The sequence below is a fragment of the Pelmatolapia mariae genome, linkage group LG20 (genome assembly GCF_036321145.2).
Source record: "Pelmatolapia mariae isolate MD_Pm_ZW linkage group LG20, Pm_UMD_F_2, whole genome shotgun sequence".
NCBI classification, from domain to species: Eukaryota; Metazoa; Chordata; class Actinopteri; order Cichliformes; family Cichlidae; genus Pelmatolapia; species Pelmatolapia mariae.
In genome coordinates, this window is record NC_086244.1 from 9595286 (window position 1) to 9616820 (window position 21535).

The 21535-nt window shown below is 39.9% G+C and overlaps 1 protein-coding gene across 1 annotated transcript; it reads left to right on the plus strand.

Moving 5' to 3' along the window:
- The first annotated feature begins 759 nt into the window (after positions 1 to 759).
- ankrd52a (ankyrin repeat domain 52a) lies at positions 760 to 21082 on the plus strand. The gene is made up of 28 exons (XM_063463640.1): positions 760 to 939; positions 1564 to 1647; positions 1750 to 1828; positions 2027 to 2097; positions 2312 to 2512; positions 2593 to 2680; positions 2809 to 2951; positions 3119 to 3331; positions 3821 to 3899; positions 4018 to 4132; positions 4314 to 4396; positions 4508 to 4625; positions 4757 to 4825; positions 4942 to 5082; positions 5850 to 5912; positions 6021 to 6132; positions 6311 to 6382; positions 6476 to 6677; positions 6806 to 6893; positions 7043 to 7160; positions 7828 to 8047; positions 8164 to 8251; positions 8343 to 8426; positions 8996 to 9141; positions 9293 to 9375; positions 9486 to 9568; positions 9948 to 10039; positions 11074 to 21082. Exons 1-28 carry the CDS (start codon positions 913 to 915, stop codon positions 11343 to 11345), a joined length of 3234 nt encoding a protein of 1077 aa, XP_063319710.1. The 5' UTR covers positions 760 to 912; the 3' UTR covers positions 11346 to 21082.
- The last annotated feature ends 453 nt before the right edge of the window (positions 21083 to 21535 follow it).

The following is a 21535-nucleotide window of genomic DNA, read 5'->3' on the forward strand; positions in this document are numbered from 1 at the left end:
ACTCTCACACATGGAAATGGAAATGTCTTACTTTTTAATGGCTCTAGTAACTCCCTTTAACTGAAATGGAGATTTTCATGGATATGGCTCTGCAGTGACAGCCAAAAGCCAGTTAGCAGGTAGAACAATATGGTGGAATGAATGTTTTAAGTTATAGTGATAGAAAAGGGAATACATGACTAATCAATGCAATAAAGTGTTATTGTATTTAACCTGTAACCACCACAGCTGGTGTTTTGAGGGGTTTTCTCCAATCATTGAAAAAAATCCCCCAAATCCCCCAAAAAAGAACACTTTTACCATCCATAATTCAAAATTTTGGGATAATATCTCAAAATGTCAGGTTATTTATTTATCATAAAGAGTTGGTTACTATTTCAAAATAACTCACAATTAAGAAATTTACTTTAAAATTTGAGTTCTTAAGTCAAAAGTTTGAAATAACCTGAAATTAGTGGAACTTTTTTGTTTTTCAGTGGCTGGATTTTTTTTTCTTTTGTCAGGCAGAGCTAAGTCGAAATTTCGACTTACTGAGTAAGTTAACCGAAATTTTAACTTGTAGGTTCCAAGTTTAAAAACATTTTTTTCGGTGGCAGAATCAAGTTTCCATGCCACAGACGTCACACCGCCGGGTGAATATTGGATGTTTTACCGTTCTCTTGCCGCACGGTGTCGCCATTTCACCCGAGGAGACGAAAACAGACCGCCACGCCTGTAGGCGGACCCGCACAGTCGTAGCCAGTATCAGCAGACCAGACACTGGATACAGACAACAACAGTGACAGACCGAGACCGTATTTCTGTTTGCAATCAGCTATGGGTGTAGTCTAAGAAGAGAACACAGTAGCGCACCACAATATACCTCGAAGTTTCATCCTCATGAAGGAGCTCCGTCCTGGCTGAGTTTGGGAGATGGGAGTACTCAATATTGCAGACCAGGTACGCTGAAAGAAAGCGCTCCGTATTTGTGCTGTGGCGCAGTCTATTTGCTGGGAGAGACTCTGCTCTTGTGCGCAACATACTACGTCTTCTCCGCCGAACGGCTTGCTTTCATTATTAGCTCGCGGCGGGTGCATGCATATTTAGGCGGATATTCGCATGGTAATGGTATTATTTGAAAAGATTAGCAATGTTCGTCTTTTAAATGTTAATCTGTGAGGGTTTTTTGTTTCATTTTTGTTTTATTTTTTTGATGGTGTAGTTTAGGCCCTGGTCTGGGTCAGGGCCAGCTCTGTTGCAGAATTAGCTAGCAGAAGCCATTTGGCTAGCTGACGTAAGTAAAAATGGCCTATAGGCCTCAGCCAAAGGCTTGGTGTATCTGCTGGAAGCAAACAAGAAACCCATTCAGTTACACACAGTAAAAGTATTCAGTGAAACATTTAATGTCACGGGAGTACATTTAACCTCTCCACTGCGCAGTTGGCGGCTTTAACGATGGTTTAACCTCCTCAGATGAGACGTAGATGATGTGTGATGGTCGTATAAGAGTCAGCGCTCCGGCTGCACGTAATTTTATGCAACGTTATTTTTTGCGGTAATTTGACTGATGTTCCTGTATTGCAGCCTCCTCTGGTCCAGGCCATCTTCAGTCGCAATGCTGAAGAAGTTCAACTATTATTGCACAAAAAGGAGGATGTCAATGCACTGGTATGAAGCAGATTCAGTTACCATGATCATGATTTTGAAGGACGTTACCCCCAAACATTAAAAAAAAAAAAATCCCTTTTATTTTTTTCCCCCGCATATCAGGACCAAGAGCGTCGTACGCCACTTCATGCTGCTGCCTGTTTGGGAGACGTCCATATAATGGACCTCCTCATTGAATCAGGTGACTGACTTGCGTCCATCTATCTGTGCATTAAGTATTGGCCACCTCTGTTAGCGAAGTAATCCTAACACCTGATCATTGTTCCACAAAAATAAGCTTGCTCATTCTTGGTTCACTCTACCTCTGTATCACCTGAAATATAATTAAAATCTACTATGTAATATAGCATGTAATAGTGTTTCTGTTTCTGTATCACAGGTGCCAGTGTAAATGCTAAAGACCATATATGGTTGACCCCCTTGCACAGGGCAGCTGCTTCCAGGAATGACGTAAGCAATGCATTTCCTTTTTTTTTTTTTTTTTGTTTAAGACTGATGATTTCCCAGTCAGATGACCTCATCATCCAAGTCTTTTATATATTAATTTACAGAGATTATAATTCTTATTTAGACTTACACACTTATGAACTGCACTAAATTAAATGTGGGAAGCTGCAGATATGATATACACCTTAAGCTGTGGTGATTGCTTCCTTCTCCCCAGAGGGCAGTGGGTCTGCTGCTGAGGCGCGGAGCTGACGCAAATGCACGAGACAAGTTCTGGCAGACGCCTCTGCATGTGGCTGCTGCCAACCGTGCCTCGCGCTGCGCAGAGGCCCTGCTGACCCAGCTGAGCAACGTGAACATGGCAGATCGCAGTGGCAGGACTGCCCTGCACCATGCGGCGCAGAGTGGTTTCCAGGAGGTGAGGCTTAAGTGATTTGCTTTGTTTTTGAAGGACATAGTGTTCTCTCTGCAATAAAGTTCCTTCAATTTGTCTTGCAGATGGTGAAGCTGCTGCTGAACAAAGGGTCCAACCTGAGTGCCATCGATAAGAAGGAGAGACAGCCTATCCACTGTGCTGCTTACCTGGGTAAGCAAGTTTTACTTTTCTTGCCAAATAGCACTTACAGGAGTGATGACAAGTGCCGGCCTGGGCTTTTAATCTGTTGAAATAAGTAGAACTTGTAATGAATTTTGTCTTTCTTGTATTATCCACAGGGCATCTAGAGGTTGTGAAGTTACTGGTGTCACGCAGTGCTGACAAGAGCTGCAAGGACAAACAGGGCTACACACCTCTCCATGCTGCCGCTGCAAGTGGTCACATTGAAATTGTAAAGTACCTGCTGAGGATGGGGGCAGATGTGAGTAGCTATGCAAGAAATATTTACCTTCAGAACAGCCAAAGTAGTCTTCCCTCATGTCTGGTTTATTAATTGTGAGCGTCTGAGAGCAGCTCAAGGCGCACTTTATTTATTTTTCAGGCTTTTGGCACATTCTGATGTCGTTTTGTTCTGTGTTTTATTGTCAGATTGATGAGCCCAATGGCTTTGGAAACACTGCGCTTCATGTGGCTTGCTACATGGGGCAAGAAGCTGTGGCTACAGAGCTGGTGAACCATGGAGCTAATGTTAACCAACCCAACAAGTGTGGCTACACCCCTCTGCACCTGGCTGCCGTCTCCACCAACGGTGCCCTCTGTCTGGAGTTGCTGGTCAACAATGGGGCAGATGTCAACCAGCAGGTAGCTGTTTTGGTTCTTCTTCTTGTTTACTTTATTTCACTACTTCTGAAAGTAGTGAAACTCCACATTTTTATTTAGGGTAGCTTTGCAGGAGCCAGAGTTGGAATAGTTGTAGATGGGTTGATCAGATTATTCGATCCTTTGGCCATTCTGACAACATATACAAATATTAAGCAAAAAAAAGAACCAAACGAAATCCAGGTCCTAAGGTTTCATTTACCATTTATGATTTCTCAGTTTCTAGTTTACAGTGCCTTAAAAAGAATATTAATGCACATTTTTGTTGAAGAAAATTATCAAACAAAAATCTATGGGTGCCTTTATCCCAGTGCCAGAGTGCACCGGCCCAGGTTTAAGTCTGGGCTGTCTTCCCTCTTTCTCTCTTGCTCTCTACTTTTCTGTCTATCTTCACTGCTCCACTATCTAAAAAGGCAAAAATGCCCCCCATGCATAAGCTCTACCCTGAAATGTGTTTGTTACCCCCTGCAGAGCAAAGAAGGCAAGAGCCCCCTGCACATGGCAGCCATTCACGGACGCTTTACACGCTCTCAGATCCTCATCCAAAATGGTAACACAGAGTGTCCTGTCTCATATTTATTTTTATTTTAATATAAGATCATGTCACTGTCTCTTTATCTTCTGTTAATGGGTCTTTGATTTACTCCCTGTACTCTGATTTCCGTCAGGTGGGGAAATTGATTGTGTGGATAAGTATGGCAATACTCCTCTCCACGTTGCTGCTAAGTACGGCCATGAACTGCTGATCAGCACTCTGATGACCAACGGAGCAGACACGGCCAGGTATCAGACAGCTTTAAGTGGTGTTGCTGATGTAGTAATGTAATCTTACTGTGAGGTTATAGAAATGGTTTAAAGCATAGCCCAATATGAGGGTGCATTAAAGTTTATGCTTCACGATGTAAGACGCTTGGTTGTAAGTAGATGCATTTGTACCATCGACTGTTTTGTTTCTTCTTTGCAGACGTGGGATCCATGGAATGTTCCCCTTGCACTTAGCTGTGCTGTACGGGTTTTCAGACTGTTGTCGCAAGTTACTCTCCTCAGGTGTGTTTAATAAATGTGTACACTCTTCTTTACCCTAATCCCTTACCATCTGTGTCTGTGTATTACTTTGAGATAGTTGTTACCTCCAGCTGTTTGCTCATTTCCCCACAGGTCAGCTGTATAGTATAGTTTCATCTATGAGTAAAGAGCATGTACTATCAGCTGGGTTTGACATAAACACCCCTGACAACTTTGGGAGGACCTGTCTACACGCTGCTGCCTCTGGAGGGTGAGATGCAGAATCTGGTTTAACACTAAAATATTAAAATGAGCAGAAATGTTGCACATGCATTACATTAAATTGTTTACTTCCATTTCATTTATTCTCATGATCTTTTTTTGTTTGTTTGTTTTTTCCAGAAATGTTGAATGTCTGAACTTGCTTTTGAGTAGCGGTACCGACTTGAATAAGAGGGACATAATGGGAAGGTGAGTCCCGCTCATCTTGTTTAGGTGTCATCTGGTTTTAAACAGCATCTGAGTATCATGTCCTGCATACTCAACACAGGTTAGAATTCAAAGTGAGGACTTTTTTCTGTCTGCAGGACCCCGTTGCACTATGCGGCTGCTAATGGGAGGTACCAGTGCACTGTGACCCTGGTGAGCGCTGGCGCTGAGGTCAACGAGCCTGACCAGACAGGCTGTACTCCCCTCCACTATTCTGCTGCCTCTCAAGCCTTCAGCAGGTTAGACACTTGTTAATCGCCTTCTCTCTGATTTCTGTTTGAAAAGACTGAGTCAACACAAGCTACCAAATTCAGCCCAAGTCAAAAAGTCAACTGTTATTTTAGAAAAATGTCTGGCTGATTTTAAAAACCTGTAATATAGATACGTTATTTTGAAATTCATTTGCAGCTGGGGAGCAAATGCGACTGTACTGCAAACTGCATTATGTTTCTTCACGTAGGGGTGATGTGGGCCACAAGTTTGAGACCCCTGTCCAAACTTGGCTTCTTCAGTTCTCAAACATGTGATGGTTGTTTTAGGTATTTGGGTGTTCTAAAACTTTGATGCAAGGTGTGAGATGGGGTTGAAATGCCTGGGAAGGCATCTCAAAACTGCATCATCAGTGGCTGATAAGTGGTGTCATAAGCCACCACCTCTAAACGATGGTTGTTCACAGTGGATGTGGTCCCTCGTTTACTCCTCTTTCAAACCAGCTGTCTTCACAGTCCTACACCCTTTAAATGCAGGTGTACACTTGTTGAGGTGGATCTGGTATTTTGTGCCATGTGTTTGTGGAAGAATTATTTTGTTTCTCCATGTTAAGGTCTGAGCACTACTCACAGCAGACACTACATTTTCCTTTGTATCGGATAAACTGTTCTTGCCAGCCTATACAGACAAATATGACTATATATGACCCATCAAGTTTGAGAAGTTAGGTTTTAACTACGTCACAGCATAATTTAGGAAAGTTTGACTAAATGGAAGTATTTCTTGCTTGTTTCAGAGTTGATCGTCATTTTTCTGGGAGCCATCAGAATGATGAGGACGAGGCAAAGGAGTCATACTTGTAAGTTCTATTTTTTTGTCTTTTCATCACCTGACCATAACCGATTAATTGTAGGCAAATTACATGTCATCTTTATGTCTTTTTTTTTTTTTTTTCTTCTGATAACAGCTGCTTGGAGCATCTTTTGGACAATGGTGCTGATCCATCAATGGTGAATTCAAAGGGTTACAGTGCTGTTCACTATGCAGCTTACCATGGCAACAAACAGAACCTGGAGCTGGTGAGTTTCCTGTTTTGAACTCACCGGATAACTTGGCCCATAGATTAATCAGTCATATCACACGTTTCGCATCAGGTTGGGGATTAGTTCATGAGGCTAATGACAACTTATGTAACATTTTCTTTTACTAGTTTCTTTCCTAAATTACATAACATCAATTCTTCTGCCTTGCTTTCAGCTCTTGGAGATGTCCTTTAATGCACTAGGAGACATAGAGAGCAGCATTCCAGTCAGTCCACTGCATCTTGCTGTAAGTGTTGCACTCGCAGTCACTTCTGCTCCTCTTCAGCTTCATAATCTTAACTAAATGCAAAATTGTGAATACCTTCCTCTGCTCATTCAGGCTGATAAGGGCCACTGGCAGGCTTTGCGTGTGCTCACAGAGACCGCAGCATATGTGGACATGCAGGACGCTGCAGGCCGTTCTGTACTCTACTTGGCTGCACAGAAAGGCTACGCACGCTGTGTGGAGGTGCTATTGGCCCAGGGGGCTTCCTGTCTCCTCAATGACAACCGCCTCATGTGGACTCCAATTCATGTTTCAGGTATCTGAGCTGGAAGATTTCTTGATACAGCAATGTTTGTGATTCTTTTCCGCAAGTCGATTTTGTGTTTTGTTTTGTTTTTGTTTTTTTCCCTTGTAATTGTTCTTTTGTATCTTATTACATTCCAGCTGCGAATGGACACTCTGACTGCCTGCGCATGATGATTGATTATGGGGAGGAGGGAGATCTCACTAACATGGCAGACAAATTTGGCCAGTGAGTTGTTTTATTTTTTTATTTTTATTTTTAGTTTATTTTTATTTATTTATTTTCATTCAGCTTAAAAAACTTTAATGCTTAAAGCTAACTTGATGAGTGAACCTCCAGTGCTAAAGTGTTTTTTTGTTGCTTTTGTCCCCATCCAGGACCCCTCTGATGCTAGCTGTTCTCGGAGGACACACTGACTGTGTCCACTTCCTGCTAGAGAAGGGTGCCTTGCCAGATGCCAAGGACAAGAGAGGCAGCACAGCTTTGCACAGAGGGGTAGGTCAAAGAAACAACAGTTAACCTAGCATGCATATCTTTGGACTGTGAGAGAAAGCTGGAATACTCCTAAATGCCATCTCTGTTTGAAATATAGTAATTTAAATGTTGCCATTAAACTTGGAAGTTGGTATTAAAAACAAAAACAAAATTGTAACTGTAAAGCTGGTTTTTAACAGGTACCCCTGTTTGAAAATTCTAATACCAATGGCAATGCCAGGTGCATCTCTCTGGTCCTGTTTCAGGTCTTTGATGGATTTTCTCCCTATTTTGTTTTTCTTTTTTTCTTCCAGTTGTAAAATTGTCATCAAATGTAAACAAAGTTTTCACCTGTTAGTCCTATGCAAATGCTTGTTGCTGCAAAAATACCCAAATGCATGTTAGATTGTGTTGTCTTTGGCTTTTTTTTTTTTTTTTGTTAAAGATAAAAAACAAAAAACTAAACTTGGTCACGTACAAGCACTGAACTAAAAATGAATGGAAAAAGCAGCCAGTATCCAAACAAAACTTTGAAAGACCTTTGGAAAGCCTGGAGAACTATCGTTCAAGACCACTTTAGAAAAAGTCTTTCTCCTTGGAAGTAAAATGTAAAGAAAAAAAGTAATATTGTGAATTCAGTTTTTGACAGTGAAGTTTAGCTCATTCCCCATTGTTTTTCGTTGCACAGGCTGTGTTGGGCCATGATGAGTGTGTGACAGCCCTGCTGGAGCACAAAGCTTCTGCTTTATGTCGGGACACCAAGGGTAGGACACCGCTGCACTACGCTGCATCCAGAGGCCACACAAAGATCCTGGCCAGTCTGGTGCAGGCCGCCATGGCAACAGACCCACAAGATAAATTGCTGGACAACAAACAATACACCCCATTACACTGGGCTGCTTACAAAGGTTTGCTCAGTTTGATCATCTGGTAATGCCTAATCCCCAAACATTAATGTTACACATAATCACTGTCACATCTGTTGTCTCTAATGCTAAGTGTGTGTTTGTGTGTTTGTTCTCAGGGCATGAAGACTGTTTGGAGGTTTTACTTGAATATAAAACATTTATCCATGAAGAGGGAAACCCTTTCACCCCCCTGCACTGTGCTCTGTGAGTATCTTGGTCTGGAAAAACTAATTACCTTTACTGGGGGGGGTTAGATAACGTTAACTTTTCATTAACATGGTTTTCTTGCTGATAGGATGAATGGCCACTGCGGTGCTGCAGAAAGACTGCTGGAAACCTCTGGGGTCCACATGATTAACACCAGAGATGCCAAAGGAAGGTGAGGCTGCGGAATGAAAAGTACTTTATCAGGTTTTTAGGAATACATTTGTTCAATTTAAAAAAAAAAAAAAAAAAAAAAAAAAAAAAAAAAAAAGCCTGGGACTTTTATACTGTGCAAAAGATGACCAATGTGGAGCAATTGTGGTTACCAAAAAGCTGGCTGTTTATAGATCTGTTTTTATTGTTGGGGTTTTCTGTTTTCTTTTTTGTGTTACTGTAGGGTCTTTACCTTACAATACAAAGCACCTTGAGGCAACTGTTGTTGTGATTTGGTGTGATTTTGGCTATAAATAAAATAAAATTATAGATGCAGATGTGGCGTTAAATGTTACATAGTTTATAAATGGGCAAACATTTTCCCACATTCTCGACTGGGAGATCTTGATGGAATATCCAAAACAGATCTGTAATAAAGGGGGCATAAAAGACGTTTTAAAAAGACGTACAGCAGCCTGGTCCTGTTTGACCGCAAAGAGCTGGACAGGAAAGTTGGCTCGTCAGCGCAGACATTTAACAGTCTTTTTTTTTTTTTTTTTTTTTAATTAAACACAAATCCTGTCTCTATAGGACCCCACTGCATGCTGCTGCATTTGCTGAGGATGTCGCAGGACTTCAGCTTGTGCTTCGTCATGGAGCAGACATCAATGCAGTGGACAAAAGTGGACGCTCTGCTCTGATGGTAGCTGCTGACAAGGGACACAGCGGCACCGTGGGTAAGTACTACAACTGTTACTTATGTGGGATTTAGTTTTTGATGCAGAATGTGAAACATTTCTATAACAATTTAAAAAAAAAAAAAAAAAAAAAGGCAAATTAGTGCTACAAAAAAAGAATAAACAAGTTTTGTGTCTTGGTGTTGTGCAGCCATCCTCCTTCACCGGGCCAAGGCTGACCTGACACTGCTGGACGAGAATAGGAACACTGCCCTGCACTTGGCCTGCAGCAAGGTACGCATTAGTTTTTCACAAGATCCTCAAATCACAGGATTCTCTAAGGAATATCTTTCTGTTGACATTTTTTTTTCTTTTTTTAAATGGTCATTTGTTTTATTCCTCAGGCTCATGAGATGTGCGCCCTGCTGATTTTGGGCGAGATCCACAGTCCCACTCTGATAAATGCCACCAACAGTGCTCTGCAAATGTGAGAACTTGGCAACATTTTAAACCAACAATAGATTTTTTTGTATATGTGGAATTAGACTGACACCCACAACATGCTGCATAGTCCATGTTTTTTCTAGCGTGATTTTTTTTTTCTCCCTTTCAACTGTAAAGTGTTAATATATTACATTTTTCATGCAGGAATCTACTTAATTTACATTAATTAATTTGTAGAATTCAACCCCTGTATTGTTAAGAAGATATTTTGCCATGTTGCAGTAACAGATGCACAGGAATTTAATTACTATCACTAGGATCTACATCTGAGCATTGGATTTAGGATGGATCTTTTATTGAATATTATGACTTGCATGTATTTATTTATTTATTTTCCCAAACACTACCTTGTTTGTCAACAGGCCCCTCCATCTTGCAGCACGCAATGGCCTGGCTACGGTGGTGCAGGCACTGCTGAGTAGAGGAGCCACGGTGCTGGCTGTGGATGAGGAAGGTGAGCAACACCGAAATTTAGATTTTTCAGTTTGTTTCGTTTTTTTATAGATAAGAACACAAAAGGCAGTCCACTTTCAATCAGTTCATTTATTTTGTTAATCTTGTTACTGTTTGAGGGACGTAATGTTGAAAGCAGATTTTAATAGGTCTGGGTTTAACCTTGTAAACAAACATGCATTGGCCACCAAACACTGCTACCATTATATCCAAGTGTTCTTTTTGTTTTTAGCTCTATATTATTACTGAAACTTGTGAGCTTTATTAATGGCACATGGGTTAAATATGCAGGCAGTGGAATGATATTAAAGCCATTACTTATTGGATTTTGGCCCTTTATGTGCAGGTAGCCAGCGGTGAAAGAAAAAGATCTATTGCCTTAATAACCTAATATGCAAAATGTCTCTTTCTTCAGCTGTAAAACATTTCATTGTGTTCACTAACTAACACAGACTTTGCATACACGTGGCTGTGCAGGTAGTGAGCAGTGGCCTTTCAGTGCTCTGAGGGTCATTGTCCAAAGGCAGCTGCTTTTGCACTGGGTGTGCCTGTGATCTAATTTGTAGAGGGGTTTTTCTGAAGTGCTTATTGTTGCTTAGTTACAAAAGCTTCCTTCAGTGCTGGATGACAGTGACAGGCAGGATCATTGTAGACAATGTTGATGCAAGTTCCACCCCTTGATTTTGATTGGCCACTGAGATGGAAGCAACAATGTGTGAGGCGAGTGTTCAGAAGTTAAGCTATACTCAATGTTAAAGTGGTTTACCGATGCCTGTGGACAACAAACCATGTACTGGAAGTGAGTCAGTAATGAGAGCCTTAAGAGGGGGAGCTGAGGCAAACTAAGCAATTAGAATTAAGACTCTGAAATGCTCTTAGAGCCAAGAGAAAGTGTAGTATTTCTCTGAAATTGTACCACTGAGTTACTTTTTAATTTTTTAAATAATGTTTCATTAGTTAATTATCGGTAGTTCCAATATTGATTAGAACATCTCTGACACATGATGCTCTAATGTGGATTTTGATGCGGAACAGGACACACCCCAGCTCTGGCCTGTGCTCCCAACAAGGACGTGGCTGACTGCCTGGCTCTGATCCTCTCTACCATGAAGCCTTTCCCCCAGCGGGACCCTTCCTCCTGCTCCTGCTCCTCTCCTACAGTCTCCCCCTCCCCGGGTCTCAACTTGTTGAAGCACTGCGGCATCACTGCCGCCTGCGCCCCGCTGCCCAGCAACGGCCTCCACAACGGCTACGTCAAAGACCGTCACGGTGCACCAGTTGGCCTCGACGGGTGTCTGTCTGAGTGAGGCCACACGGCTCTCTCAGTCAGCTGCTATCACCATCATCACCACCAGGGGGCGACTCCCTTTAAAATGGCCCAGAGGACCAGGAGAGCACCCACCCACATGTCTGTTTTCTGTGTATGTATGTGTTTGTGTGTCTGTGTGTGCGTGAGTGTTTGGTCTTCTCTTGAGGTGCAGTCAAACCTAATATGCAATTAGATCCCATTCCTCCATCTCCTAATAGTGCTTAATATGTAGAGGCACATTGCTCTACAAGGTCACTCAGATAAAGTGTGGCATTCAAAATAAACACTAGCAATCTGGCCATCTCTAAATCATTTAACCCTTTAAAATCATGTTGACATAGTTATATAACCAACATTTAAGAGCATGTCTGTATCCTCAACTGTATTTCGCTTCATATCACTCACTATAAAGAAAGTCATATCATGTTAAATCAGTTGCAGTGACCTTGTAGAGGAACATACAGCCTTCCCAAATTAATGATCAAAGAGTTTCTTTGTTTTTATGGTAATTACTTTCTTTTTTTTCTTTTTAATTTTGTTTTTAAATTGTCCGTTAGCCTAGATTTTTATGAAGGAACCACACAAGGGAAAAATCTAAATTTAGCTTCAGAGTGCAATGCTTGTGTACTACAGTACAATCTGCAAATTTGGAAAAGGGTCACAAAGATGTTAATTCCATAGTGTACTTAAATGTACGGCCTAGAATTGTTTGGCATTTTAAGATAATTTGGTAATGCTGCTGAATACATTGGCATGCTCTCCTTCCAAAGGAGAACCATGCCTGGGTCAGCATCGTAACATCGATCTGTTCTTAATGCTGACTTCATTTTTTTAAAGATGCTAAATAAGTGTTTGTTAAGCTAGAATGTTTCTAAGCATATAAGTTATGACCAAAGTTGATCAACACTACTATGGCTATAAATTATTTATTTGAGATGAACTGTACTGTATAGAGAAAGACAATAGATCTCGATATACCTCGTCAACTCGTTTAGCAGCTGCTTCATCTTCACCCAGGGTCCGTAGGCCTAATGTTCTCTTTTTGTAGGACTAGAGAACTACTGTAGGATAGTGACTGACTGAGGCCTTGTTTATTCTAGATGAAGGCTTTACTAGTAATATCTGCCAACAACACCTCATCAAAGCATCATATATCTGAGCACATAAGTGAACAAGCCATTTCAATTTATTTCCCATCTCTTTAACAGTGTTTTTAAGGAAAAGATTTTAGAATCTGAATGGCCTGATTGTTGAAAAGAGTGATCAATTTTGGGTTTTGGCACTAATGATGTTTTTGCTCTTTGTGTTTCTGAAGTTGAACCGGCCATCAGCATTGCGGTTTTAACAAGCTCTCTCTAAAGGAGTATTTCTCGGAGCTGATGAACTAGTCTTAAGCATCTAATAGCTTATATGTCAACCGGTGAACGCTGATCCATTAGAACAGATTAAGGAGTATTGTCTGCTATTTTTATTGGGCAGTTTTCAAGCAATATTTTCTTTTGGCCTTCTTTTGTTTGGCGTTATTGAATAGACAATCACTGTCACAAGGGCTTTTGTTTCCCTGGAATGTGTTTTGATTTTTCTTTTTTTTTTCTCGGGGGTTAGTTTTTTGGTTTTTTTAATATTTCATGGAAAAATAACCTAAAGACTAAACGAATGGCTCTGTGTGCCGGGCATTTTACTGTCAGTGTCAACACAAATGCACTGGATTGCCTTTATGGCATCTCATGAAATGCCTTTTTGACCCATGCCTTCCGTACGTAACACATCATTTCAGTTGGATTGCTTAATGGCAGAGAATGACGAGCCCTGAGACCAATTATGTCTCCACCAATTTGATTGGAACAGCATTAAACCACAGTATCTAGTGGGAATAAAACTGCCCGGCTTATCTTTGTGTCCCGGCATTATCAAAGACCAGGGAGTTTGAAATCCCTAATAGAATCAAATAGGGCTAAGAGGAAAAAGAGAGGGATCTTTGCTTAGGCCAATACCTGTTACTTAGATTTCAGGAATAGCAGAAATCCAAATATGTGCTTTTTTTGTGTTCCTTTTTTTGTCTCTTCATCCCATTTTCTGGTACTAAGCATACTAAAGATGATTGTATCGGACCACTAGAGCTGTTTGTGACTTTTAGATGTTATACCTATGCTATTTTGTTGTTGTTTTTATTTTTAAAAACCATCGGCTGGTGGTTAAATTACACTGAGTCAGATTGTTTTCATTGGCGCGATAACTTCATATCCACAGGTAATGAAGTGGCACAATTGCACACGTTAGTTGTCTGGATGAGAGATGAGGACCTAGGCTAGGCTATGTTGTTAAATACATCTTACAAAAACACTTTCGCATAATTGTATTTAACTTGGTTTTCTAAAACTGACAATAGTACACGTTAGGGCAGTGATTTCTATGAGTTAATGATTCATAGTTTGCATTTAATACAACCTCTATAACTGACTGAAATGAAGTGAAACTAATTGGTGAACCCCAGCCTTCGTTCTCTTGATTAGTTTATAGTTTTCTCGAGAACCAATATAATATTACTGGGGATAGGTACATACTTTGTTGTAATCTCAGGATCTGTGCTGAAACAACAGGCAGAATTTATTAATCCAATCAGATCTCTGCAGGATTATTATGTCTACACTTTTTCTTCTTGATGGGATGTTCCATAATTTAATTCCTTTTTAACCCCAATCCCACAGCACTTAATTAGATAGTCAAGCACGCACTTTAGTACATTCAGGTTCTAAGTGTGCAAAATAGAGCAGATGTAATGTATGTACTTATGTTTACATGCATGTGTAATGCTGCTGAAAACAGGAAAGAAGGGTTGTAAAAAGACAAGCAAAGGCTGCAATGAAATTGTACTCTAACAATGCATTATTTAAAATAGGAAAAAAAGAAAAAAAAAACAGGTGTATTTTCGGGGACAGTGTCCACTGCCCACTGACTTGAGTTATCGGTTTCTGGGTGCATGGCCCAGCAGCGTGATATGGTTACATTACCCAGCCTACTGCTGACGACATAGACTCTGGTCTAAGTCACTTAAAGTCAGTCCAATGATTTTTAAACACCTCAGGCAGGCTCCTCAAAAACTACATACTCTTTCTGCCATCAGTAGGTGCTGTCAGGCCAGCCTGTCCAGGCAGGGGTGTCCTTTTTTTAATTTTTTTTGCTTGCCTCCTGTGATGTCCATATCTGACCAGTAAATGGAGCCATTGCCCCTTGCAACTATACAAGTCGTAACTGAATCCTTTTGTTTTATTACAGTGTTCTTATACATGCTTTTTTTCATTATTATTATTATTATTATTATTTGTGTGTACCAGTAATAACTGAATGATTGTGCACGGAGCTAGATCACGATTTTGATATAGCAACGATTAAACAAATGGAGCATATACAATATATCTGGAGTCAGAAACGGAAAGCAATGAAAGGTCCACTTGTAGCAATAGCGCACGTGCGTGTGTAATAGTGTGCAGCACAAATATTGCACTGCCATCCATTTAGGCCAGTTTAGTAAATCAAAGCATAAATGCCAATGGAAGATTTAAATGCGGGTTAGATGTCATAATCTTTGGTCACAAAAAAAAAAGGCCTGATTGCCAAAATGTGTTAAGGGGGGAAACCCCTCTTAGTAAAGCAGCAATGGATTTATGCATTCAAGCAGTTTACAGTCTGACCATCAAATCTGAGCCATGAATTTTCTGACTGAAATGAATGTAGGGTCAGTTTAGAGCAGGACAAATTGCTTTCTCCCGACTTTAAACTGTTGCTCTTCATTTGTCTTGCATAGATATGATTATACAGGTAGCATGTAGTAAAATGATTCTCTGGATATTATACTGTGTGTGTAGTAGTCTTCCTGCATCGAAAGTCTGGATATTTCTTTTGGCATTATCATTGGTGTATAGGCTTACTGTTGTGAAATATCACTTTTCTTTCTCTATACATATTGTGTGGAGTGTAGCCTACAAGGTAAACGGAGGACAGGAGTTCAGATGAATTCAACATTCATATTCATCCATTCCATTGAGATTGCCTTACAGTACAGTAAAACAAGAGGGACAAGAAGGTCTACAGTAGATACGATCACACGTTAAATAGCCTATATTTGACAAAAAATGCACCTAAGCTACACCCATTTAGTGCCATAGAAACCTTGATTTGCCTTTAGACATTAATCACATTTACTCAGTCAGTAACATATTCAGACATAGGCAGGAGTATTATAAATTTTGTGTTTGGAGCTGCATGCTTTTCACCAGTTATATTAGTCAAAAGAAAAGCTATAAATATTTGCATGGGATATTCATACTTGAAACCAAGTATTCTGTTTAAAAAAAAAAAATTGGTGTTGCTAGAAGTCTATTTTATAATTGGACATTTTTTTGAAGAATATACTTAGTCCCTTTGGTATTGGCAAAGCAGTCCCTAGGTTTTGTGGTAAATAAGGTGGTTTGTAAAGTGTGTTACAAGGAGAAAAAAAACATTTTTGATGTCCAAAACTGCATGGTATATATACAGAATAGAATTGATTTGCCTCAATGGATGTCTTGGTTCTTACTTGAAGTAAATTGCAAATTTCAATTCAACCCTCTGGTCCACTGTTGAGCCTTTTGCCTTAAAAGCTATAAAAGAAAATGATACCTGGCAGTACCTGTTTAGTTGTGTCACCTTCAGAGTTATGCTGCTAGGTTGGATTGCTGAAAAAGAAAATTGGCTTTTTTTTTTCTTCTTTTGTTTGGTCTTACAAAAATCTCTGGGTGTCAAGAAGCACACAAATAAATTGAGGTAGCACATAGCTCAAGGTTGCCATGGTGCAGAGATTGCTCGGAGTGGTTGGGATCTCGCCATATTTTCCACTGTGAATGAATTCAGAGTTCACTCGTAAACAATCAACTTTGGCTTATGTAATATCTCGAGCCAAACGACCGGGGGTGGGGGGTGGGGGGAGAGCAGTGGTGTACCTCAGAAATATTCAGACAGAAAAGAAATCCTTGCTTGTACAGCTATGCTAACAAAGAGTTCAGATCTTTCGATCCATTTCGTTGTGAGTTGTGTAATTCTGCTTAAACCAGCCTAAATCAGATGTATCTACGCGGAAGTGTTTGATTAGTGTCAGTAGATGTCTCATGTTTCCTACCTTACGAAGGGGCAGCCAACTGCACTTTGTACTTTTTATTGGACCTGCAGTTTTACCTCATCAGTGATCTTTTGTGTGACAATGCTGACATTGATCCTCTGTGATTTTTTGGGGGGGGCGGGGCGTTCTTTTTTTCCTTTTTTTTTTTTCCCCTTCCTGATGCCAGTTGTGAAGATTTCTCGTGTAGTGTGAGTGACTTTTCAACATATGCATGTCGAACCTAAACATGCACAAGCCCTTTTATTCTTCTTTTTTTCCTTTTTGAATTGAAAACTGAACTGAAAAGCTTAGTTAACCCTGTTGCGACATGTTTCTCTTCATTACGATCAACCAATGACTCTGTTATCTGACGCAAGTCATGTGGAGCGAAGGGTAGAGTCTAAGTTAAGGTGGGAAATGAAGGTAGCTATAAAACTTTACCTCTGTAAGTCAGAACAATACAAGTTTTACATTATGACTAATGCTCGTTTGACCGCCTTCCCTGCCTGAACACTTGGTCATTAATTTCCCCCACCAATAAGACCTGTGTAATATCGAACACAGTGTTGGCATGGTGCCTTTTATTTGTTACTACCGAAAGGTACGGTCTTCCATTTGTATTTCCCAGAAGCCTTATATTGGGAAAGAGAAATTACACTGAACATACATGGCTACAGTAGATGGGCTCATACTCCCACTGAGCATTATTACTTCAATCTAGTGTGATCCAAGTTAAAACGACGAAAACAAACAAAACACTCTAAAGAACTCCTACAGTTTTAGTCTGGATTTCACTATTTGCTCCCTTCGGGAGGCTGAATAACTTGCACAGTACTGATGCGATTTAGGGCACATCAAACATCAGATGGATGGGGATCAATAGTACGAAAGCACAAATCCAAAGAAGGCACCTCGGGGCTCAGCTGGCTCTCTCAACAATAAGAAGCGAAGGAGCCTATAGACCAAATTGAGGCAAAGAAGTGAGGAAAAACATCTAACTCCCTAGTGCAGGAAACATGAGGTTTGATTGTCAGTAACACATTAACTGTAGAAAGACCATTGCCTGGAATTTCAGAGCTTTCTTCTGATTGTTCTTCTCAACTCTTGGGTATTCGTTGACGGTTAGTAACTTCACAGTGCAGATTGTGAAACGATGCGGTACCTGAATTCAACATCAGACATAGGTAAACTGTTTGTTGTGACTGTGTTGCGATTTGATTGTGGAGATTGTTTTTTGTCTTTTATTTTTAGGCTAGACTGACTACAAGTAGGGTTGCAGTAGTAGCTGTGTGCAGTGTTAATAACAGTGTGATCATATTATAGGAGTGACGTAACATTTGTTGTCTTACTTCGACATTAAGGCATGGATCATCTTCTCTCAAGCTGACCTCGTTTGAAATGGAAGATAAAAGTGCAATAACCTTTTGTTTATCATTGCTTCCTCAGTTGGGAAAAATATTTAATATGCCCTTTTCTTTTTTTTTGTTAACACCAAAAGTCACTCATCTGTAGCAAATGAAGGATTTCAAGTGGTCCTCTTGTTTGTGATCAGAGAGGTGGCATTTGATTGTGGAGTGTGTGGTATTCCATTCTTAAAACTGTGATCGACATACATCTTTAACAGCTGCCTGCTCAGACAAAGGACCCTGCACAAGTTGATAAATTTGAGTAGGAGCATTTTTTTTCTTCTTCTTTCTTATGGATGGACTTTGATGGTATTGTAGTTTGGACTTCTGGTTTAATAGCCGGTATAGACATGTTCATTTGCATGTGTAGATGTGTATATGCATCCTTTCTTCCTCCTTGAATGAAATGTTTTCTCAAAAAAAACAACAAAAAAAACATGTTTAGACCTGCTGTCGGCGATGTATGCGGATAAATGGAAATATGAAATGCCTTATATTTGTTTTCAATGTTAAGCATTAAGGGTTCTTACATGTCCCTCCCTTTTCAGTGTGTAGCCTAAAGCTTGTACAGTTAAGAAACTCATGAGATTTATATCTACTGTATAGCCTGTGTGTTTTCAGAATTTGTTACTTGGAGGTCCTGTGATTGTGGTTTTAGAGAAACATTCCCCTTGAAAGTGCCGTTTGTTTTCACCAGCAAAAGATGTGTCTTTGGGGGGAAACATTTATTTACACGAAGGAAAACAAATGTTCAAAACACTTTCCAGTGTTTACTGTCGAACTGAATGACACAACGCATTCGTGCAGTTGAACCAATGCAGCAATCTTCTGATGGAGCACCTTATCGACATGCTCCTTCTGTGAGCCCACAATAGAAGTAGTCTCTCACCAAGCTTGATTACTCTAAAGCAGAGCCATATCAAAGAATTTGCCCATTAGGAGCCCCCTTGAATGTGCTATTAGGAATAGCTTACTGTAGGAAAGGATGTATACTGCATGTTCTGTGACATTTTAGTAGTGGTTGTCCCTCTTTTTCTTTTTTCTTTTTTGTTTCTCCGTGTTTCTATGTTTAGTCTGCTTCACTGTAGATGTTGCCACCTCATTGCAACTCACGAGCTATTAACAATCCTCTCACAACTGGACTTAAAGCAGGCGTTGATCTGCTGCTGAGGCAGCCTTAAGTCATTGCGAGTTTTAAAAAGGAAACGCTAGATTAATGGGTTGCCTGTTTTGTGTTGTTTTTTTTTTTTTTTGAGTGGCTTATTATGGGGTAATGACAAAGGAGCTCTTATCATGAGTGGAAGGACTTTGAATCAGGTCATGTGATGAATTACAATCAAAGAGTTTCACAGTGCACCTTCACAGAAAGTTAAACAAAAAAAAAAAGTTGGCTTGTCCACCCAACATTCCAAAGTTGATTTAATTTTTCACAGTCCTGTCCCTCTGATTGAGGAATTTATTTTTCTCTTTGCTGGTGAATGAAGTGGGCATGTGTGTCAACGACAGGGTTCCCTATTTAGCCTAACGCTGATTACCTCATTTACAAATCTGCAAATATACTATTCTACTGTGTGTAAAGGAGTCAATGCCATCACCAGCAGCGCGGTCTCGAGACCTGTGATGACAACAGGACCAATGAAGTTGAAATTAGTCAATTTTGAAATATGACCAGTCTGGGAATATAGGGTTAAGACACGATTCAGACATTGTTTTTCTTCTTCTTCTTCTTCTTCTTTTTTTTTTTTGTGTAAAGATGAATGAGCCTCTTAAGATTTCTTTAACTAGTACATCACCACAGCTGCTACCCCAGTCAATGCAGGAGCTGTCAGAAAGCTGCAGATACACTTTTATTGTTTGTTTTTTTAAATAGCCAAGTCAATATTCAAAGTTAAAATCAAACGCTTATTAAAACACAACTCTTCAAACTCCAACTGGACTAGCAGCTGTTGGCACTAGCATGGTTCAGGAAGCCTGGTGTATCACAATTGTTTAAGTGAACGATTGCGTTAGCTTCACTTGCTGTTTTTTCAGTAGCATTTCTCCTACCTCCTTGTTTTGCAGCCTTGAGTATTGTTCGTCTCTCCACCTGTTCTGACTTACAAAAAAAAAAAAAGTTTATTCACAGTGCGGGAATACAGATTTATCATAAGCAATGGTAGTTATACATAAAGTGTGCTTGGTTGTGCTGTATGTGTACTTGTCTATTTGACGTTTGGAAAAAAAAAATATTTATGAGAAGCATTTATACGACAAAATACCACTGGAATGTGAAGCCAGACAACGTTATGATGCAGATTATGATGATAGTCTATCCCCTTTAACATTCAGTGGCGAATGGTCAGAGGAATCATCTTTTTAAGAAAATGAATAACCATTGGCTTTATATTTTAACAGCATTTATTTCTTTGGTTTCCTCTTATGCATATACTTCCCCTATCTAGCCCTATGCTATACAATATTTCAACGTTTACAGCTTCCTTTTGGGTCAGCCATTTATTTATTTATTTTCATTATTTTTATTTTTTCTCCCCCCTACAGTTGTAATGATATCACAGGTTGTCACAGGGATGATAGTAAGGTGTATTTGTAAATGTGGATGAGTTTGAACCCCTCGAGCCGTATGCCTTTGAATCCATCTGTCCACTCTGTACCAAATTCTGCTACACAGGCGTCTTGTTTCCGCACTGCCCCAACATTTTACATCCAGTTTTGACTACAAAGGGGTACGGGACAAAGGTGAAAGGTTTGAGGTTTTTCAGACCAGGCCCCACCATCCCACCACCCTCACAACCACCCAACAGCTCACCCATGCCTACTCTAAAACAGGACCAGCCCAACTCCCCCACCCCTCCCCTCTCACCCACCGTCTCACCTTTAACCTCAAGCCATTCATTTTTCTGTTTTTGTTTTATTTTAATTTTTTCGACAATGCAATCCTGAAAGCACTTTGCCTTGTTATTCCTTTGTGTGAACATGTGAATGATAATTTGTTACAGAAATGTTAAATATGTAAAAGATCATTCACTGTTTTGGAAAAACCTGCATCTGTCTTTCTGACGTTAAAAGGAAAAAAAACAATTTAGTGACATTAAACCTGAATCTATTTTATAAAATGTTTGCTGCAGCCAATTGGTCTTGTCATTCAGTATTGTGGCTTAGGGTTGTTTGTGTTCAATAAAGTGCTATTGCTAAATATTTCTTGAGTCTGGAGTTATTTATGTTTTTCATGTGTTGTGTTTTCTGCAGTGTCTTTCAAACTAGGAACCCAAGAAAAAAACATATATAGCTGAGAAGACATTCTAAACCTTTTAATGTGTGTGTATGTGAGAATCTACTTGAGGTTTCTCAACTCAAATGAGGAACTGACAAAGCAAAGAACTTGACTGTTTTTACCACCACTGTTAGCTCACATTTTATAGTAGTATGATGGGAGTGTATTGGACTTTGACCTTTGTGTGTTACTCATAAGGAATTTATATACTTCTTAAAGTGTTTATGTTTTGTGCAAAATACAGTAACAAGCGACATTAAAATATTGATTGAGTTTATACCAGATTGAACCACTACTTTCATAAGAAACTAGTGTAATAAAATGACTGACTTGCATGCAAAAGTAATGTGAATATTGCTGTAACTAGCTCTAAGTTT

Bases quoted from the DNA above. Each gene is read 5' to 3' on its own strand.
- ankrd52a (XM_063463640.1), top strand. From the start codon at position 913: ATGGGAGTACTCAATATTGCAGACCAG. The intron at 6,133-6,310 runs GTGAGTTTCCTG...CCTTGCTTTCAG, and splicing joins ACAAACAGAACCTGGAGCTG to CTCTTGGAGATGTCCTTTAA. The intron at 10,040-11,073 runs GTGAGCAACACC...GATGCGGAACAG, and splicing joins GCTGGCTGTGGATGAGGAAG to GACACACCCCAGCTCTGGCC.